The following is a 21,854-nucleotide window of genomic DNA, read 5'->3' on the forward strand; positions in this document are numbered from 1 at the left end:
TAGTATTATAAAGGCATACATTTCAGATTATTTATCACTGAAATGATGATTCTCATTATCAATTTTCCTCTTATGACATTTTAAAAGAGACATTTTTACTAGCTAACTTACAACATACATTTTGAGTGCTACATTCTGACTTATCAGTAAAAGCTATACGATTGTGTACCACCATCACAGATTTTCATGAGAATAAAGTATTGAATAGATATAAATTTGACAGGTCTAAATGGACTTAATGTGTGTGTAATTTGAATGAATGAGTAATTTTAGACAAGAGTGTTCGGGAGTGAAAGAGAGTGGCGGGTGATTGGAGTTATGGTGGAGCCCGGCCAAGCTCAGACCAAAAAAAGTATTAAATCTGATAAAATTTGGTCTCAGGTGAAATCTATTTGCTGATCCATGCTCTACTCTTTCCTATGACGCCTTTCCTTTTTTTCTTTCTGGCAATGGGACCTCTCCCCTCAGACATCTTCACAAATATCCTACTACTCAAAAGCTTCATTTGATGGGTACACTTAATCCATTCTAATGTCTGTGGTGTCATGGAGCAGTTGCTGCTTTTGATCAACATTTTTAGGTGGTATCCTAGTGTTTTAACTCACTTATCTCATGCTTCTCTTTATGTTCTTCTCTTTCAGTGGCTATTACTCTGTTATCACAAAAATCTCTTACTTTTGGACTTGTCCTTATCTTTTATCTCTCATAGACAGATGTTTCTCTGAATTACAGTTAGAATGTTATTGACACTTATGCTCTGAACAGCATCAAGTAAATTGACTCAGAATCAGGTTATTTTGACTCTTATCTTAAGTCTTGTAAAAAGGTGGTGCAGATTCTATTAGACACAATGTGGCACATCACTAACTGCTCTGGTTTCAATCTCTTATTTTGCAAAGACTAGATAGAAGATAAGGTATAAGTAAAACTCCATCCAATGCTTACACTTCTCAAGCCTTTTCTACATTACGAATTTTATTGAAATAAGTATAGTGACTTTCTTAAGAATCTGTCATATTCCAATGTCTGAACAATTAAAATAAAAAAGACACAAACTAATACATCTATAGTTTAAAAAAAGGAACATATTTTCCTAAATTTAAATTTGGGAAAAAAAAATTCAGAATACAATATGAAAGAAATACAAATAACTTAATACATAATTCTTGTTTTAACTATAATCTAAAATACTACAGAAAGAGATTATTATGAAAAAAACCTACTTTACTTTATGAAGATCATTCAAAGCCCTTTGTAATTCTTCCTCAGCCTTAAAAGCTCTATCTTCTGCCTGTTGTAGTTGTTTAAGTAGCATGGTTTCTGATGAGGATCCTTCATTTACTTGGTTAGAGATATGACAGTCCATCAATTCACCTTCCCACAATTCCTCAATATCTGCAATTAAAAACATAAAAAAATCCAAAATTAATCATTTACCATCTTGACCATATAAATTATAAATATTTTAATTAATCTGTATTTCCCTCTTTTAAAATTATTAGCTGACTTCATCAAAATATTACATTTCTCCACCATGCAGTTCAAGCAAACACATTTTTAAATTATTTTAGAAAAAGATTTCTGATTAAGTCTCTTAACTCCCTGTACTACAGGCACCACATATACTTCTAAGTAATTTTTACCATACATAATACAGAGCAACCTTCACTAACAGTGAGCAACAGTACTGCGCACTATCAACTTATTCACAATTTTCAATCATTTTCTACTTTTGTGCACACATCATCAAATGTAATCAGCAGCAAGCACAGCTATGCAGTAAGTTCAGTCACAGGTAAACAGCTCAACTAGAAACTGCCCGTAACTCCCAGAGTTCTAGGTATGCAGTCTTGGGGAGAGAAGATGCTCGTAGGGGAGGGCAACATTCTTAGTCACCTCCCAATAAACACAGCAGATGTCAATTAATGTTACCTGAACCATGTATTCTCAGATCAAAGATGAAAGACAGTCATTTATGCCTACATCTATCTTTGTGTATTTGATTGAAAAAAGATACTACAATAGGGCTATTAAGTTAGCCAAAAAGTAATGTTCAAATATTCATAATTTTTTAAAAATAGTTACATATATAAACATGTCAAATATTGTAGGTGCCACAATGATTGATTGTAAAGCATTGAGCACTGATGATACACTGTCATTAAAAATATGCACATGCAAACCTAAAAACCACAGCCTTTCATAAGAAACTGGCTTTCTAAGTATAAAAAGTGATCAAAGAGAAAGCGGAGCCAAGAACACTTTGCAGTGCCTGTACTGTACATTAGAAACCCAATCAAATTTTTTGTACCACCAGCACTCCTCCATTTTTACTCCAAGATGTCAAAAGATGTTGTGTGACTAGCCATTTCTCTTTTTTCTCATCATTAACCTGACCAAAACCAATACTGATAGGACTCAGCTGAACAAGCAGCCACCATTTTAATTGAATGCAATCAAATGCAACAAAAATTATCCATACATTTCTGATTCAGCTCATGCTGTTTCAATAAAGGAACAATTCTTTGATAACATGCAAAATACAAATCAAAAGTGGTGCTTTCCACATAGCATGTCTGATTTTCCTTACATGGTGATGGGGAGCCTCAGGTGCAAGAAAAAAAAACAACCCTGGATTTAACAGCAGACAATATTAGGGCTCATAGTTCTTTAAAATACAGCTACAAACATATCTATTTAATATGTGAAGGAACCAGGTTGCCCTGAGAAAAGTCTACAATAACACAGCGAGTCTGTACACAATGGCTTGACATCAGAAACTTCACTCCAGGGGCCTCATGTATAAACGGTGCGTACGCACAGAAATGTTGCGTAAAAACTTTTCCACGTTCAAATCGCGATGTATAAAACCTACACTTGGCGTAAAGCCACGCACTTTTCCACGGTACCTCATGCCTTGTCGTACGCAAGTTCTCCGCCGGTTTTGCAAACTGGCGCACCCAGCGCCAAAGCAATGGTACTGTTCTTGTGTGATTACTCCTTATTTTCATGACGCGGCTTTATAAATACACCGAAACTAACCGCATATTGTTTATTAGTGTAATGCATCTGATTGTAATTAACTCGTAACAATATAATGGTCCTGGGAACAGCCATAGTATTCCAAATACCATAACTGTTTTAGCGTTGTTATTCTCACTTCTCCTTCTTCTTCTTCTTCTTCTTTCAGCTCCTCCCGTTAGGAGTTGCCACAGCGGATCATCTTTTTCCATATTTCTCTCACTGCACCACTCTGAGTATTTATATCACTGTATCTGAGTGTGAATCACAGCAGCAGCTGATCGGAAAGAGAATTATCGGTATACGGCATTAAGCACACGCTGTCTCTGCCACGCAAAACGCTTTCAAAGCCTTTCCTGTACGGACCTCGCGGTTCAAAACAGTTTAATCCCAAGAACTTTAAATGCAGCCAATCAAGTGCTCCTTGTAGAACTGTTTGTACTTATAAGTACAATCACCCCACTGTAAACTTGCACTATAGTTATAATATCGCACAACCTGAGCCACTTTATAAAGCGTATTTACATATGATGACGATATCATTTTAAGGTGAAATGCAGCAAAATATGTTTGTTAAATTATACAGATAAAACTTTAACTTCATTTAAATAATCTATATTCTTCACTGGGAGTGTCGTTAAGGATAGAATAATTAAACATGTACTACGAAGATATTTCAATGTTCTTTAAACGTTTTGAAGAATCGGCGCTAAGCTTACAGATGGCTTAACGCCTATTACAGAGCTGATTGTATGGCGATCGGTTACTTGGGGAAAGAAAAGCACTGACTGCAGTGACGGCTACGCCAATATATATTGAATATAAAACAGAAAGATAAAATAACAACACAGCTAAAAACGCAGCGACAAATTTCGGCAAAAGTTAAATGCTTGTGTCATGAGCACGAGGCGGCTAGTGTCTGCAACATACGTGGCCATCCACCGTGCATGACATTGGCGGGCAAAGGAGCCACCGATTCTTCCTCTGCCCAGTGCCACCACAAGCTTAGAGCCGCCCCTGAGTACTGCTGCAATAAATTATTTCATCGAAGTGAAACACATGTTTAATAACGTGCTTTAACTCCTATCATCATGAAAATGACATCACGTATACATCTCAGTATTTTAGTTATTCAGAGAGCTGTAATATCACGAATGTAATGTAATGACTCTGTGTCCAGTTGGAGAAAGAGAGCCGGTTTAAGAAGCAAGTAGTGATTCACACACATAGAGCACATAGAAAATCAAATACAAAACAAAGCATTTAACGTGCTACTTTAATTACGATGTGATTTTAGAAACTGGTTAATTAAACAATTTTAAGATGAATTTTATGATGTTCTACTTTAATGACAAAATAAACTACGTGATTAAAGTGGAAATGTCGAGATTGAAGTGGACATTTCGTGCTTTTTCCCCACCGTGTGGCTTTTTTCTCTGTACCCTAATAAGCTTTCATATGACACTCAGACAGTGGGCTTACAACTCGCTTTCCACGGCGACTTTGATATGTGACTTCTTTTTTATTTCCGGCACTGCGATTTTGTGGATGTGAGCTTTCATGTTTCTCCAACACACTATGTCACTCGATCAACTTTTTTTTGTTGATTATACCACGGCTTATTTGAACAAATAGTATGTTTTTCCTTTGCCTCCACTTGGTATTCGCTGAAATTCTTATGTTTCCCCCCGTGCTTTTCCCATTGTCTTTTCACAGAAGGCTGCGCTTAAGGGCGATTTATATTGATTTGCATATTCAAATAGGCGTAATTTTGGGAGGATTTGGGGCGTTACATAATGCGCGTGCACGAGCGTTAGTTTTCACGCTGATCGGGATTTATGTAGCGGAAGAACGTGGAAGTTGGAGTACGCACAGATTCCTGCATCTGGATTTTTCTGTGCGTAAGCACATTTCGGCTTTTGTGCTTACGCCATGTTATAGTGCGAGTTCTACGCACGGCGTTATACATGAGGCCCCAGGTCTCTAAAGATATACACCATTAGGTAGGCCACGGTTTAATATGGTCCCACCTGTGTATCTTCAGCTTTTTTTAAATATCGTGCTATTGAAATACATTAAAGCTTAACTCTTGAAAAGATCACTATTTTTTCCTCTGACTGACTATGCCAACTCAAATGACATTCAGCACCATTGTGGAGTTTTTCAGAATGTTTTCAAGATTACATTCTTTTTAATGACAATGCTTCAAGAAGAAGCAAACATTAGTTTCTGAAAACACAACTGTTTGGTCTTCCAGATTCCCATTGCTCATTACATGAAGCAGTGCACTCTGGTTTCTATTTTGAATCCGCTTCCCTTAGTTTACTGATGTTCTTATGATTCAGGCTTTAAGTGTTCTCTATCATAAAATATAGAGATTAAAATGGAACATTTTTGGCAAAACTGTAGAATCTTTCTGAAACAGGAACAGAAAAGAAAATGATGTAAAGTGTATAATTTGCCTCTTGATTACACAGTGTGTCAGTTACGGTACAATTGCACTGTGCCACACAACCATTTCTTTGACTAGGTAATTTAAAGTGCAGAATACAAATGCAAAAAGCAAAGAAAACACAATTTATACCAAACTGAAGCAGTGGATCATCTCTTAAAGTAGGTATCATATATTCTTCCTTCTCCCACAGATCTGTACTTGAGATGGACAGTAACTTCTCCGCTGTGCACTTCTAAAAAGAAAAAATACTCAATTAAAAGAGCACAGTTTCTAAAATATTTAATTTGAAACTTCTAAGAAACATGTTACAAGCAGAAATGTGAAAGCATGTTTGACTGCGGGCTATGTACACTGCTCACAAAAACTAAAGGAACACTTTAAAGAAACACATTAGATACATCAGATCTCAATATGAAGTTGGATATCTATACAAATAACGACAGGGCAATGTCTTAGGAACAAAAGGATGCCAAGTCTTTTAATGGAAATAAAAGTTTTCTGCCTACAGAGGGCTCAATTGTGTAGACACCCTAAAATCAAAGTGAAATGAAGATGTGGCAGGCTAGTCCATTTTTTCAAAACTTAATTTCTGCTACTCAAAATGCTTTTCAGTATCTTGTGTGGCCCCCACGAGCTTGTATGCATGCTTGACAACGTCGGGGCATGCTCCTAATGAGACGACGGATGGTGTCTTGTGGCATTTCCTCCCAGATCTGTATGAGGGCATCCCTGAGCTGTTGTACAAGTCTGAGGAGCAACCTGGCAGCGCCTAATGGACCGAAACATAACGTCCCACAGATGTTCTATTGGGTCTAAGTCAGGGGATCGTGAAGGCCATTCAATTGTTTCAGTTCCTTCATCCTCCAGGTACTGCCTGCATACTCTTGCCACATTGTCGTGCATTAGGAGGAAAGCAGGACCTACTGCACCAGCGTAGGGTCTGACAATGGGTCCAAGGATTTCCTCCTGATACCTAATGGCAGTCAAGATGCCGTTGTCTAGCCTGTAGAGGTCTGTGAGTCGCTCCATGGATATACCTCCAAGATCATCACTGACCCACCACCAAACCAGTCATGCTAAACGATGTTACAGGCAGCATAATATTCTCCACGGCTTCTCCTGACCCTTTCCGCCTTTCACATATACTCAGGGTGAACTTGCTCTCATCTGTGAAAAGCACAGGACGCCAGTGGTGGACCTGCCAATTCTGGTATTCTATGGCAAATGCCAATTGAGCTCCCGGTGCTGTGCAGTGAGCACAGGGCGCAGTAGACATTTGGGCCCTCAGGCAACCCTCATGAAGTCTGTTTCTGATTGTTTGGTCAGAGACATTCACACCAGTGGCCTACTGGAGGTCATTTTGTAGGGCTCTGGCAGTGCTCATCCTGTTCCTCCTTGCCCAAAGGAGCAGATACTGGTCCTGCTGATGGGTTATGGACCTTCTATGGCCCTCTCCAGCTCTCCTAGCGTAACTGCTTGTCTCCTAGAATCTCCTCCATGCCCTTGAGACTGTGCAAGGGGACACAGCAAACCTTCTGGCAATGACACATATTGATGTGCCATCCTGGAGAAGTTGGACTACCTGTGCAACCTCTGTAGGGTCCAGGTATCGCCTCATGCTACCAGTAGTGACACTGACTGTAGCCAAATGCAAAACTAGTGAAGAAACAGTCAGAAAAGATGAGGAGGGAAAAATGTCAGTGGCCTCCACCTGTTAAACCATTCCTGTTTTGGGGGTCATCTCATTGTTGCCCCTTAGTGCATCTGTTGTTAATTTCATTAACACCACAGCAGCTGAAACGGATTAAAAAACCCCTCTGCTACTTAACTGACCAGATTAATATCCCATAAGTTTCATTGACTTTATGCTATACTCTGATTAAAAAGTGTTCCTTTAATTCTTTTGAGCAGTATATTTTAAGCTAGTAAAACATATAACAACATTAACAGAGAGCAACTATGAGATGATCCGCTGTGGCAACCCCTAACGGGAGCAGCCGAAAGAAGAACTGTACCCAAAGAAAATGTTACTTTTTTTCTACCTTTTAATTTAAGGAAAATATAGTTACAAGAATTATATTTGTATTATCAGCATTTTAAATGCAGTCATGTGAAAAAGTAAGTACGCCCCATTGAAACTGTTGACTTTTCAAATATCTGAACAGGCAAACAGTAGATCTTGATGCAATCATTTCCAAAAGATACATTTAATAGAATAAAAACACAAAGAAAAACTACTTTTCAATCATTTATATAACAAATATATATGTAATTGTTTACTAGGGGAAACCCACGCCCACCAACTCCAAGACCATTGGATACAACGACAACTCACAGAGCCACGCCCACCAACTCAGACGCGATGACACAGAAAAACCGGCGTCATTTATATTCGTCTGTCGTAGAGGTCACATGCAGCTCCGACCCACGTTGACTGTTCATAGAGGCATGATTCTCGCGGAGGTGAATCGCCATATGCAGCGTGTAAAACTGTTTTGGGTATCCCATGGGATCCTTAAAACATTCCTTTACAACTGAGGTTAAAACACAATGAAGTGAGCAGTCTTTAAAAAACGAGTTTTCGGTTATGATGCACGAGCGTGCACCATAGCAAACTGTTTTACACGCTACATACAGCAATTCGCATCTGCGACAAACATGCGTCTTCTTAGATGCTCCTGCACTTTGTACACACCCCCCTCCCACCTCGCTACCACCGTGGTCGGGTGTCTTGGTGGATTATATATAGAAAGGCAGCCAAAACCGCACAGAGCAATGAAAAGTCTACGTGAGTCACAGGTGCATCTGGACTGTGCAAAGATGACAACGACTCGAGTGACAAGTTGGAGGTGGGCACATGAGCAGGCAGTGTATACTGAACTAGCATGACAGAGGGAGCGGAGTGGACGTCCTTCTCCTCTCCTCCCGTTCCACCCTGAGCGCCGCACGGACGATTGTGTGTTGGTTCGTTCCGTGCATTGGTTAAAACCCAATGAAGGAGGCGGTCTTTAAAAACCAATAAGCCCTGTGCCTCTGTTTCATTACCATCTCACCTGCTTCACCATTGCAGGCCCTGCAACAGTCGAGATGCTCTCTCGGCAGCTGACCTTCTCTGTGCCTGACCGGTTCACTTAGAGGCACCACATGGCCACGCGGTGTGTATGCTTCGAGAACGAGGGTGGATGCAACAGGACTATCTAAGAAGAGGCATGTTTGTCACGGATGTAAATCGCTGTATGCAGCGTATAAAACAATCTGTCGTGAATATGAATCGCTGTATGCAGTGTGTAAAACACTGTATTGTATGTTGCCCTCTCCTGAGTTGCATCTTTTCATTCACCTACAGTCGTATACACAATGAAGTGAGAAGTCTTTAAAAACCGAGTTTTCGGTTACAATGCACAACCGCGTGCACCATACACGCAACATACAGCAGTTCGCATCCGCAACAAACATGCGTCTTCTTAGATGCTCCTGCACTTTGTACACACCCCCCTCCCACCTCGCTGCTACCGTGGTCGGGTGTCTTGGTGGATTATATATGGAAAGGCAGCCAAAACCGCACTGAGCAATGAAAAATCTATGTGAGTCACAGGCGCATCTGGACTGTACAAAGATGACAATGACTCGAGTGACGAGTTGGAGGTGGGCACATGAGCAGGCAGTGCATACTGAACGAGAAATCAGCACACTAGCAAGACAGAGGCAGCGAGTGGACGTCCTTCTCCTCTCCTCCCGTTCCACCCTCAGCGCCTGAGCGCCGCACGGACGATTGTGTGTTGGTTCGTTCCATGCATTGTTACAATGTTGCATTTCTTGCTGATTTATTACATTACCGATTTTTCAAACGTTAATTTTCTCCCTGTGCTTAAAAATTATTAAAAAAAACTGGCCTGATTATGCAGCGTATGGTACACTGCAAGTTGACTAGTACAAGGATACTCCAGAATGATCTCATTCACATATGCAATAATGTTAAGATCATTTGCAATTTATAAACAGGCTATAAGTGAGAAGTACTTGGGAACATTTATTTATGCATAAGGGCATTTATTAAATCAGTCATAGGAGCTTTTGGCAAATAACTGCATGATTGCGTTCAGGATAGTTCTATGTAAATGGTAAGATAAAAAAATATATATTTTTATTTTTTTGCAAATGTAGTTGCATAATGTACTGGTCACTGTTCATCAACCATCATGTGAATGTACAGTGTTCACAATTGTAAGCAGTTCATGTTTTCTATCTTTATTCCTCTGCAATTAACTAGTGTTGAGCTTTTGAGAAATTTTGTTTGTATGTTTAGATTTTAAAACAGTTTAATATGCCAATATTGTATGTGTATGTTTATGACTTAAAACAGTAACCAAATTTCTATAAGCTAAGGTTAGCCACTACTGCTTAACTATGAACGCGATGCATCCAGTTGTGTACATATTTAAATGTATATGTTTTACAGGGCTACCTTATAGGTCTTTAAATTTGTATTACTTAGCATAGCATTTTGGATGTATTTGGATGTACATTTCAGTTACAAAAGGAAGAATAACAAAAACTGGAAAAGAACAAAGAGAAATACATGACAGTTAAAAATGTACAAGTAAATGCATTTCAGCTTTGCTTCCTAGAAGTTTGAATTTTTTCCCCACTTATTAAACTCTTCGGGGTTTAGCTATCTGTCAATTACTGTAATATCGAAAATGGGGACATCATATTTATCTAAACAAACTAGATAAACTAAAATGCTTACCTTAACATTAGATTATAAGCAAACACTGAAAATAATAACTAATAATTGTTTTTCATAAATAATATAAGTATTACAAATAACAACATGTCAGTCAGCTCCCTTCAAACTCTCTGTATCTATATATACAATTCACTAAGGCAAGACAACCATGGAAAGCACACCCGAAGGGGCGTGGATTCACTGAGCCGCCAACAAGTAAGACACCGATGGCGCACGCAGGAAGGAGCCACGGCCACCAACTCGGACGCGACGACACAGAAGAAACGGCGTCATTTATATTCGTCTGTCGTAGAGGCCACATGCACCTGCACGTTGACTGTTCATAGAGGCATGTTTCTCGCGGAGGTAAATCGCCATATGCAGCGTGTAAAACGGTTTGCGAGGGGTATCCCATGGGATCTTTAAAACAATCCTTTACAACTGAGGTTAAAACACAATGAAGTAAGCAGTCTTTAAAAAACGAGTTTTCGGTTACGATGCACGACCGCGTGCACCATAGCAAACTGTTTTACACACTACATACAGCAATTCGCATCCACTACAAACATGCGTCTTCTTAGATGCTCCTGCAGAAATATGGAAGACGTTTCCCTGCCCACTAACACTTCTTTTTCACCGGCCTGCTTCTACCCTCGCTCTCCAGGCATTCACTCTGCCTGCCCATGTGCCCGGACGCAAAAACTCACCCACCACCCAGTTAGCCCCTTTCGTCTGTGCAAGGATTCCACATGCTCGTCTAAGCCACGTTGACTTTTCATTATTCTTTTCGGTTTCGACACCCAACCGCGTCCACCATGAAAAACCATGCGAAAGGAACAATGAAGCCCCGCCCGGAAACTCTACCCCTCCTCCCACGTGCTCAGGAACGCACCTCAGACCACTGCCCGCCAAATCAAACAGCTCATCAAACACATACTCACTCACTTTGGTCTGTGCTGCGGTCCAAACCCAGCTATGAGCCACGTTGACTATTCTTTTGTCCTCCATGGCTACCGCTTCAAATGTATTTCATGGAAACAACACTTCTTTCAATGTTATAGAAATTCCTGCTTCAGGTAACTGTTTGTTTCTGTCAGTCGGGTTTTTTTGGAGAAATGTCATTGACAAAACTGTTGCTCTCAAACTTCGTAACATGGCTGTTAGCTTTGTTTGCCAACATTGGCATAACTTCGGTGACATGGTGTCCGTTGTTCTTAGTCACAGAGGCATTGTTATACAGTCTGCTCAACAATACGCTGATTACATGAATACGTCCGGAGTCTATGGTGGCGAGGCAGAAATTGTGGCAATGTCCCAAATCCTTCCAGCTACTATCAGCATTTACTTCCAAGAACGTCCTCATGCCTCTCCTCGAGTTTACAATCCGGCCCAGCGTCTCTTCATATCCTTGCTCTTTAGCGGTCCTTTGGATCATGGGCATTACGAGGTTCTCATGCCTCTCAAATACCCATGTGATTACCTTCCGGTGACATCTTTTGACTCTGTCAGTATGTGCACACAGCGTGCACACCCACTTGCTCGCCACACTAATGTGACGTCACCTGCCTACTCTCCTCTTCCTGAAAAACATTTAAAGACACCCTCCCCTGAACACACGCATTCCACACAGGACTTTCAATGCACCTTTTGTTCCAAAAGCTTCAGAGTGCACAGATATCTGAGCGCACATTTGAAAAACACAACACTAACGAATGATGCAATGTGAACATTGCCAACAATGCTTCGAGACAACTCGCGCTCTCAAAAACACTTACGAACTCATTCCACTCTCACCTTCAATTGCACATTTTGTAACCAGGACTTCACAGGTGAGATGGATCTCCACAACCATATGCAGATCCATTCAACGCATAGATTTGTATGCAAAATTTGCGACAAACACTTTCACGCACACAGATAACTTACTAACCATCTCAAAACACATTCCCTGATGAATTCTTTTCAGTGTCAACACTGCTCCAAAACCTTCACACACCAGAAATATCTCAAAGCACATTTACACCCCCACTCCACTAAACGAACGCTTTCCAAAAAGATCTTTGAATGCACGATTTGTTCAAAAACGTTCCGACTGCAGAGATTTCTCAACATGCATTTAAAAACACACTCCACTGAATGTATTATGCAATGTGAACACTGCCAGCAATGCTTCGACACAACTCATTCCAATTCCCTTCAGTGTCAACACAGCACTAAATCGTTCATGCACAAACATCACATTCACTTTTCTGCAGCTTTTCAAGAAGATACCGCCTTTCACGTCCAAGAACATAACATTGGCCTACCTACCGCACTATGTGCTTCTTGCAATGTTCTTCATTGGCCAGCAGAGGTCAACAAATCCGGACATTAAACTAAGTGTTGTCATGCCGGCAAGGTGTCTTAGCCACCGATATCCAAGCCCCCTCTTTTACTGGAAGACCTCTTGACTGGCAAGAACCCGCTGTCCCGAAATTACTGTGATTATATCAAGGAATACAACTCTGCTTTAGCTTTCACGTCAATGGGCACACACATCGCTCAACCATCTGGACAAGGACCGTATGCTTTCAAAATCCACGGTCAAATTTATCACCAGGTCTCTCCTTTATATAACAATCCTGACACGTCACCACAATACGGTCAGCTATATATCTTCGATTCTGCTGAGGCTACCAGTCAACGTTTGCAAAAGAAATGTAATAGCGCTTGCAGTGACATTTTGCTGCTTCAACTAGACAACATGATATGCCAGGTTAATCCCTTCGCAAAGTCTTACATACAAATGCATGATATTATCACTCACGGTTACTCTGTTACTGCTGTACGAATGGTGTTCATGGAAAATCCAGGTCTGGATATGAGAAGGTATAATGCCCCGTCCTGTCAAACTGATCTTGCTGCTTTGTAGGTGAAGATGGGGAACCTCCTGCACAACGCGACATTTGCATATATCCAAGGGGAGATGCTTGCAAGCATATCTCTGTTCTCAATATGAACTGTGACCCCATGGTTTTTCCACTGCTATTCCCTTTCGGAGATCCAGGCTGGCACATACAATTAACCCATGTTAAGTAAAAGCGAACCATGAAAAGAACGCGAGTCACACAGCTTCTATTTTTTGCTTTCAGGCTCGCCATGAGATTTTCATTTAGTGTCTTGCATTCCAGTGGCAAACTCTTCCAGCAATACATCGTCGACGCGCGTCTACATTTCCTTCGCTCACATCAACAACATTGGTCCGCCAGTATTCAGTCACGTGCATTGTTATAATGTTGCATTTCTTGCGGATTTATTACATTACTGATTTTTCAAATGTTAATTTTCTCCCTGTGCTTAAAAATCATTAAAAAAACCGGCCTGATTATGCGGCGTATGGTACGCCGCGGGTTGGCTAGTTATAGCATAATTTACATACTAAAATTCTCAAATCTGTTTTGTGGGTTGTTGTAGTATGTTAAGAACAGGAAAAACATTCTTTTTCATTTCTTAGGCGTACAAAATAACTAAATATGCAGTCTTCAAATGTGACTAAACAGTCCTGCCAAAAACAAGCCTAATTATTATCCCTTGTCATCACAGGAAATTGCCAAAGTCACAATCCAGGCAGACAAACAAAAAAACTCTTTAAGCCTAATGGATCAACGAAGACATAAATGAGTAGCAAAGACCAAAATATCTAATCACAAAAACTAATCACTGTCGAAGAGAAAACAGAATTCATTACCAATAAATCCTTTCAAAACAGAAAACATTAAGAGAGCCAGTGAAACTATGAGACAGGAACAGGACAGGTTTAAAAAATCTAGGACTATACACTGCCTCACACATGCAAATAGGAGGACAGTTAAAGGGCTTGGATAATTGTAATATTCCTCTAGAAAGCCAGAGGGTGCAGTCAGATAATGCCTATTCTCTTCTTTTCTCTGCAGACCGAAGACTGATTGAAGACAACCATGACATCATCATTTCCGATTTTTTGCCAGCCTGGACCTGCCTCTTCCTGGCCAGAACCTTTATCACTAGAAGTAAAGCCATTTTGATCAGTCTTATCGAGACTCGCGTCATCTCAATGTTTTTTTCTTTTTTAAGCATGCTGTACCACGCATTTTATTTTAAATATATGGAGTTGACCCTTGTGGTCTCCCAAAGATTTATAAACTTTCTTTGTCTCGTTATTACAACACAATAGTCTTTCCAACCAGAGGTAAAAGAGAGTCACAAGCAAAGAATCAAAAAAGCACTTTCTGCATTGCATACTAAATGGCAGGACAGGCTTCATAGTCAATAACCATTGCACACAAGGAACAGCAGGGAGGCATGCAGGAAAGAAACCCAAGATAAGTAACCCCTAGCTGAACTGGCAAGCTGCACACAAAAAACAAGGCAACTATATACTGATGAAAAATGGGGAGGATCATATAGTTACAGCAACATTAAACACTGTGGCCCAGACAGTGGACTGGCTGGCTACTCAGGCAATACTTTAGAATACAGATGTGGAATGGTTGTGTTTAGCAGCTGTGCAAGCAAAACATGAACAAGAACAGGACTGGGTACCAAACAATGCCTTTGGCATGACAATGTGCACATGCAGTGGACTCTGATGACATCAATCAGCCAAAAACAAAGAATAAGACCACACAAATTGTGAAAATTCCAGGAAACATGCTTCAATCCCCCAGAACATCAAAATCTGCACATCGGTTCCAGAGACATGTTTCAACATTACCAAAAGAAACTCCTCAAGATGTTAAAAAAAAAAAAGTTACCGTACTTTTCGCTCCATAAGACACACTTTTTTCCCCCCAAAAGAAGGATGGAAAAGTCTGTGCATCTTATGGAGCGAATATTGCGTCACAGACCGTGATGTGTGTTACCTGACAAAAGTCGACATCCAGGGGTAGAGGGCGACAATCAGCTGTTAATGGCGACAAAACTCACCGTTACGTTACAGGCATTCCCTCTCTGCTTGGAGGAATGTTAGACTCATTGACTCGGCATCTAATCCTTGCGTGTGCGCGAGTTACGAAATGTAAACAAAGGCAAGATGGCATCAACATCTAACGAGGGAGCAAAGCGAGTGCAGAAAACAAAATACTCAGCAGACAATGTTTTGAGCATTATCACCAAGTCAGAGTCTGATTTTTCAGAATCTGATTTTGTTGACAGTGATCAGGAGATCGAGCAAGAGAGTGAGGAACTGGCATCAGCTGATCGGACACCAGCCGATGCCACCCCAGCTGAGCGCCCTCACGCAGCCGATGCACCTACGGCAAGGTTCGTGTAGGAGGAATACCCAGACATTGATCAGTGGGAGCCAAACTGGCTACCAGACTTTACAAAACAACATGGCTGGCTGTTGGACTCAACACACTACCAGCCGCTGGACTGCTTCAGGCTGTTCTTTTCTGAGGCTGCCTTTCAGCTACTATCAGACGAGACAAACAGGTAAGCACAGCAATTTTTTTAATCGCGGGCTGCGCTTGCACCGCATTCTCGTTTTTCAAAGTGGAAACCCACAACAAAAGAAGAGATGGAGGGCTTTGTCGCATTACAAATAGAGATTGGACTAGACTGGCGATATAGCTTCAGGGAGCATCCAAACATGTTTTGACCCCTGGTGGCTTTGGACAGGTTATTCCGCGTGATAGGTACTTGCGCCAGCAAAGTGATTGTGAGCAAATGAGCTTCATAAATTCTGACACTAGCGATGGTTTATTGGGGTTTCCAGAAAGAGTGCTTGAACCTTAAAGTCTCTCCTCATTTGTTAATGATAATGATGATGGTTCTTAATACCACTGTTGACTTTACATGGTTGAAATATTATTCTGCTATATTTTATTAAAAATATTAGTACACCATTTGGTTCAGAATATTTTTTTCTCGTTTTCCTCCTCTAAACCTAGGTGCGTCTTATGGAGTGAAAAATACGTTAATTCTATCAGTCTGAAAAGATTTTCAAAGCAATTTTAAAGCTCTGGGCCCAACTGAACCACACACAGAAACATACTGTCCAAATGGAGAAAGAATGGGGAAAATCATCTATCTTTCTAAGAGTGGTCTTCCTTACCATTAGCAAATCAAAACATTTTGCTTGCAGTCCAAAATTTGTACGGATTGGCAAGCCTGTCCCATCTTACACAGGGCAAGCATCCACCATTAGTAAAATATTGGGCATATAATAAAGCTTTAAGACAAAGGCATAAGGCAGTAACAACTGGTTGCTACCAACAGCACAAGTGTTTGCTTAAATGCTTGCTGAAATACACCTGCATACGCTTCAAGACTTTAAAAAGAATGTTCTCTGGGCAATTTAGTCAAAAATTAAAGATTCAATAAGTTTAGAGGAATAAATAAAGAAATAATCAATACCACTCTTTTTCAAGTATTTTTGAATATACTTACTGTAGCTCTGATGAAATTGATTAGTTTGATATAGCCATAATCATCAAGATCTGCAAAATAAAATTGTCAAAGTTAAAAGACTTAAAGTGTATCATAACAACTTCAAATAGTAGCAGTAGTAATAGAAATAAAAATATATTTTGAACAAGCAGTAATAAACACTTGAAACTTGTAAATAGGTTTCAAAAGAGGATGCACAGTTTAAAATTACAACAATCAGTAACATACATAAAATAAAGTGAAAACAATCCAAACTAATATTACAGTAAATCATTTTATTTTATTAAGGCCTTCCATTATGTTCACCAGCTTACTTGTCAAAAGAAATTAAAATACACGTTACAATCAAAGTAGTGCATGTCAAAGAAGGCATTAGTGAACTGAATACCATCAAATATCTAAAGAACAATATTATCAACAGTTTTAAAACTGAATATTGCTTAAATTATAAATATTACTTAAAACATGTTTCAAAACACATATTTATTAGAAAACACTATTTAAAATTCTGTAAGGCAATGATGAGAGAAATATTAGAATCAATCTTTGTATAGTATGTTTATACGCAGTGCTTTGCAAAAGTATTCAGTTCCTTGAGCAGTTTTCTAATTCTAATTAGTAATAAATCCTACACTGAATTTTTCTCTGACATATTTGTGATACACTCAAATTTTTCAACTGCTCAATGGACTTAATGCTTTGTTCTTTATCTGTTCTAGACCATATCCCAATTTTGACAGTGAGCTTTGTTCCTCTATAAAGCTTGTTTTTTATATCTTGCAGTAGTCTATCTTTTCTTCTCTTGTGTTAATTTGCATTCAGAAACACTTTTAAAAGGTATCTTTCAGCATGAGCATGAAAACAAAAAAAAAAAATCACCAATCAAAAATTATTGGGTAAAGAAAGCAGAGTAAGACTACAAGTAAATCATTGTTTACAATTAGTGTTGATCAATATGCTGTATTTGCCAGTGATCTAGAAATCTACACTGTGGCTGGCCTAGGCAATTTTTTTGGACATTTAGGCAATACCCCTAAACATCCACGATGCTTTGTGAGAACAGCATGACATTACAGAACTGTAGAAGCCATGCACAGGACTTTCATGCATGCACATTAGCTGACCAAATATGACTATGAAATAATAATAATGAAAGATTTATTACTGTTTACAAGGTGTTTCTATCTCCTTCATAAAAGAAAAAAGTGCAGAGTTTCTGCACAGAGTTCAGAAACAAATATTATGTTTTTCTTCTTATTGCTAGTTTGTGGCCATTTGTTGTATTTTGTGTGTGGTTATCAATCCGTTTGCATCTTTTGTTTTTTGAGCCATGGTGGTGTAGTAGATAGTACTGCTGCCTCACAACTATGTTCCCATATTTGACCACAGTACTCAGTTCAAAATACTGTAGCTGGCAGATACTCCCCTAGCCCTCGGGGAACCGCCATTGCACAATTATATGCTACTCAAAACTAGTTTAGTTCCTCCATCCCCAATGACTTTGATTCATTTGGCGGTGTTCAGCAAAGTTCGCAAATACTTCCATGATTTCACCAAATTCATGACAAAGCTAACTTTTCATGACTTGTTCATTACTTTTTATCATTATAAGGTAAATTCCCAAATAAGCACAATTGGTTTACAAATCATTCAACATTTTACTATTACTGTTTCCCAATAGAAAGGCAGTTAAATGTAAGAAAGGCAAACAGTGATTAATTAAAAAATATGTACTACTGTTTATAGTATTCTCCCCTCAGTCAACATCTTTCTATGTTTTAAATTAAAGAACAAAAATAAATATTTATTTCACAACAACAGATGTGCAAATAAACATTATTCAAAAAATCAGGATCAAGGATCACACAAATGTAGAAAGTGTGCAGAAATGTGTTCAGTAAAATGCAAAACATCATTTTCATATACAATTAATAAAATCAGCTTTAATTTAAAAAATAAAGAGCATATAAAGGATACAAAAAACATTCAACAGGACATAATTTTTACTATAGTTAAATTATATTTATTTTAAGCACAAAAAAATATAATGGGTTTTCATAATGGATTAGCGCTAAAAGAAGATGCTGGGACATAAAATGATGCACAGACAGTACACATACAAAAAACTGGGGGTCATATTCTTGACTGTGTGGTTAACAAGAACAAAAACAACAGTCGGCCAGTCTCATTTCTATACAGTGCATCCGGAAAGTATTCACAGCGCATCACTTTTTCCACATTTTGTTATGTTACAGCCTTATTCCAAAATGGATTAAATTCATTTTTTTCCTCAGAATTCTACACACAACACCCCATAATGACAACGTGAAAAAAGTTTACTTGAGGTTTTTGCAAATTTATTTAAAATAAAAAAATTGAGAAAGCACATGTACATAAGTATTCACAGCCTTTGGCATGAAGCTCAGAATTGAGCTCAGGTGCATCCTGTTTCCCCTGATCATCCTTGAGATGTTTCTGCATCTTAATTGGAGTCCACCTGTGGTAAATTCAGTTGATTGGACATGATTTGGAAAAGCACACACCTGTCTATATAAGGTTCCACATTTGACAGTTCATGTCAGAGGAAAAACCAAGCATGAAGTCAAAGAAATTGTCTGTAGACCTCTGAGACAGGATTGTCTCGAGGCACAAATCTGGGGAAGGTTACAGAAAAATTTCTGCTGCTTTGAAGGTCCCAATGAGCACAGTGGCCTCCATCATCTGTAAGTGGAAGAAGTTCGAAACCACCAGGACTCTTCCTAGTCTGGCCGGCCATCCAAACTGAGTGATCGGAGGAGAAGGGCCTTAGTAGTTAGGGAGGTGACCAAGAACCCGATGGTCACTCTGTCAGAGCTCCAGAGGTCCTCTGTAGAGAGAGGAGAACCTTCCAGAATGACAACCATCTCTGCAGCAATCCATCAATCAGGCCTGTATGGTAGAGTGGCCAGACGGAAGCCACTCCTTAGTAAAAGGCACATGGCAGCCCGCTTGGAATTTGCCAAAAGGCACCTGAAGGACTCTCAGACCATTAAAAACAAAATTCTCTGGTCTGATGAGACAAAGATTGAACTCTTTGGTGTGAATGCCAGGCGTCACGTTTGGAGGAAACCAGGCACCGCTCATCGCCAGGCCAATGCCATCCCTACAGTGAAGCATGGTGGTGGCAGCATCATGCTGTGGGGATGTTTTTCAGCGGCAGGAACTGGGATACTAGTCAGGATAAAGGGAAAGATGACTGCAGCAAAGTACAGAAACATCCTGGATGAAAACCTGATCCAGAGTGCTCTTGACCTCACACTAGGGCAACTGTTCATCTTTCAGCAGGACAACGACCCTAAGCACACAGCCAGGATATCAAAGGAGTGGCTTCAGGACAACTCTGTGAATGTCCTTGAGTGGCCCAGCCAGAGCCCAGACTTGAATCTGATTGAACATCTCTGGAGAGATCTTAAAATGGCTGTGCACCGACGCTTCCCATCCAACCTGATGGAGCTTGAGAGGTGCTGCAAAGAGAAATGGGCGAAACTGGCCAAGGATAGGTGTGCCAAGCTTGTGGGATCATATTCAAAATGACTTGAGGCTGTAATTGCTGCCAAAGGTGCATCGACAAAGTATTGAGCAAAGGCTGCGAATACTTATGACATGTGATTTCTCAGTTTTTTTTTTTATTTTTAATAAATTTGCAAAAACCTCAAGTAAACTTTTTTCACGTTGTGATTATGGGGTGTTGTGTGTATAATTCTGAGGAAAAAAATGAATTTAATCCATTTTGGAATAAGGCTGTAACATAACAAAATGTGGAAAAAGTGATGCGCTGTGAATACTTTCTGGATGCATTGTATACAGTTATATGAAAAACTTTGAGAACCCCTCTTAATTCTTTGGATTTTTTTTTTGCTGAGCTTTCAAATTAGCAACTTCGTTTTAATATATGACATGCCTTATGGAAACAGCAATATTTCAACAGTGACATTAAGTTTATTGGATTACAGAAAATATAAAATATGCATCATAACAAAATTAGGAGCATAAATTTGGGCACCCCAACAGATATATTACATCAATACTTAGTTGAGCCTCCTTTTGCAAAAATAACAGCCTCTAGACACCTCCTATTGCCTTTGACGAGTGCCTGGATTCTTGATGGAGGTATTTTTGACCATTCTTCCATACAAAAGCTCTCCAGTTCAGTTAAATTTGATGGGAGCCAAGCATGGACAGCCTTCTTCAAATCATCCCATAGATTTCTGATGATATTAAAGTCAGGGGACTGTGACGGCCATTCCAGAACATTGTACTTCTCCTCTGCATGAATGCCTTTGTAGATTTCGAACTGTGTTTTGGGTCATTGTCTTGGTGGAATATCCAACCCCTGCGTAACTTCAACTTTGTGGCTGATGCTTGAACATTATCCTGAAGAATTTGTTGATATCGGGTTGAGTTCATCCGACCTTCGACTTTAACAAGGGCCCCAGTCCCTGAACTAGCCACACAGCATGATGGGACCTCCACCAAATTTGACAGCAGGTAGCAGGTGTTTTTCTTGGAATGCGGTGTTCTTCTTCTACCATGCAAAGTGCTTTTTTATGTCCAAATAACTCAATTTTTGTCTCATCAGTCAAAAGCACTTTGTTCCAAAATTAATCTAGCTTGTCTAAATGAGCATTTGCATACAACAAGCGACTCTGTTTGTGGCGCGAGTGCAGAAAGGGCTTCTTTCTCTTCACCCTGCCATACAGATGTTCTTTGTGCAAATTGCACTGAATTGTAGAACGATGTACAGATACACCATCTGCAGCAAGATATTCTTGCAGGTCAGCGCAGATGCTGCTCCTATATTTCTCTTGGCCTGGGTTTAACAGCAACTGTGCCTGTGGCCTTCCATTTCCTGATTACATTCCTTACAGTTGAAACTGACAGTTTAAACCACTGAGATTGCTTTTTTTGTAGCCTTCCCCTAAACCATGATATGGAACAATCTTTGTTTTCAGATCTTTTGAGAGTTGTTTTGAGGATCCCATGATGTCACTTTTCAGAGGAGAGTCAAAGGGAAGCACAACTTGCAATTGACTACCTTAAATACATTTTCTCATGAATGTATACACCCTTTCCATGAAGTTCAAGGCTTAATGTACTAATCCAACCAATTTGGTGTTGCAAGTAATCAGTATTGAGCAGTTACATGCATTCATATCAGCAAAATTACAAGGGTACCCAAATTTTTGCACAGCCAGTTTTTCA

General features: G+C 39.6%; 1 protein-coding gene across 3 annotated transcripts in view; it reads right to left on the minus strand.

The window, feature by feature from the left end:
- Positions 1–21,854, minus strand: part of prmt3 (protein arginine methyltransferase 3) — a 347,047-nt gene that overhangs the window by 316,800 nt on the left and 8,393 nt on the right. For all 3 annotated transcript variants that reach the window (XM_039749264.1, XM_039749273.1, XM_039749282.1), the window contains exons 4-6: positions 16,614–16,663; positions 5,606–5,708; positions 1,224–1,395 (exon numbers count right to left, since the gene is read on the minus strand). In XM_039749264.1, the coding sequence (XP_039605198.1) occupies positions 1,224–1,395; positions 5,606–5,708; positions 16,614–16,663 (325 nt within the window). The remainder of the gene's footprint in view (positions 1–1,223; positions 1,396–5,605; positions 5,709–16,613; positions 16,664–21,854) is intronic.

Source organism: Polypterus senegalus, chromosome 1 (genome assembly GCF_016835505.1).
Source record: "Polypterus senegalus isolate Bchr_013 chromosome 1, ASM1683550v1, whole genome shotgun sequence".
Lineage (NCBI taxonomy): Eukaryota > Metazoa > Chordata > Cladistia > Polypteriformes > Polypteridae > Polypterus > Polypterus senegalus.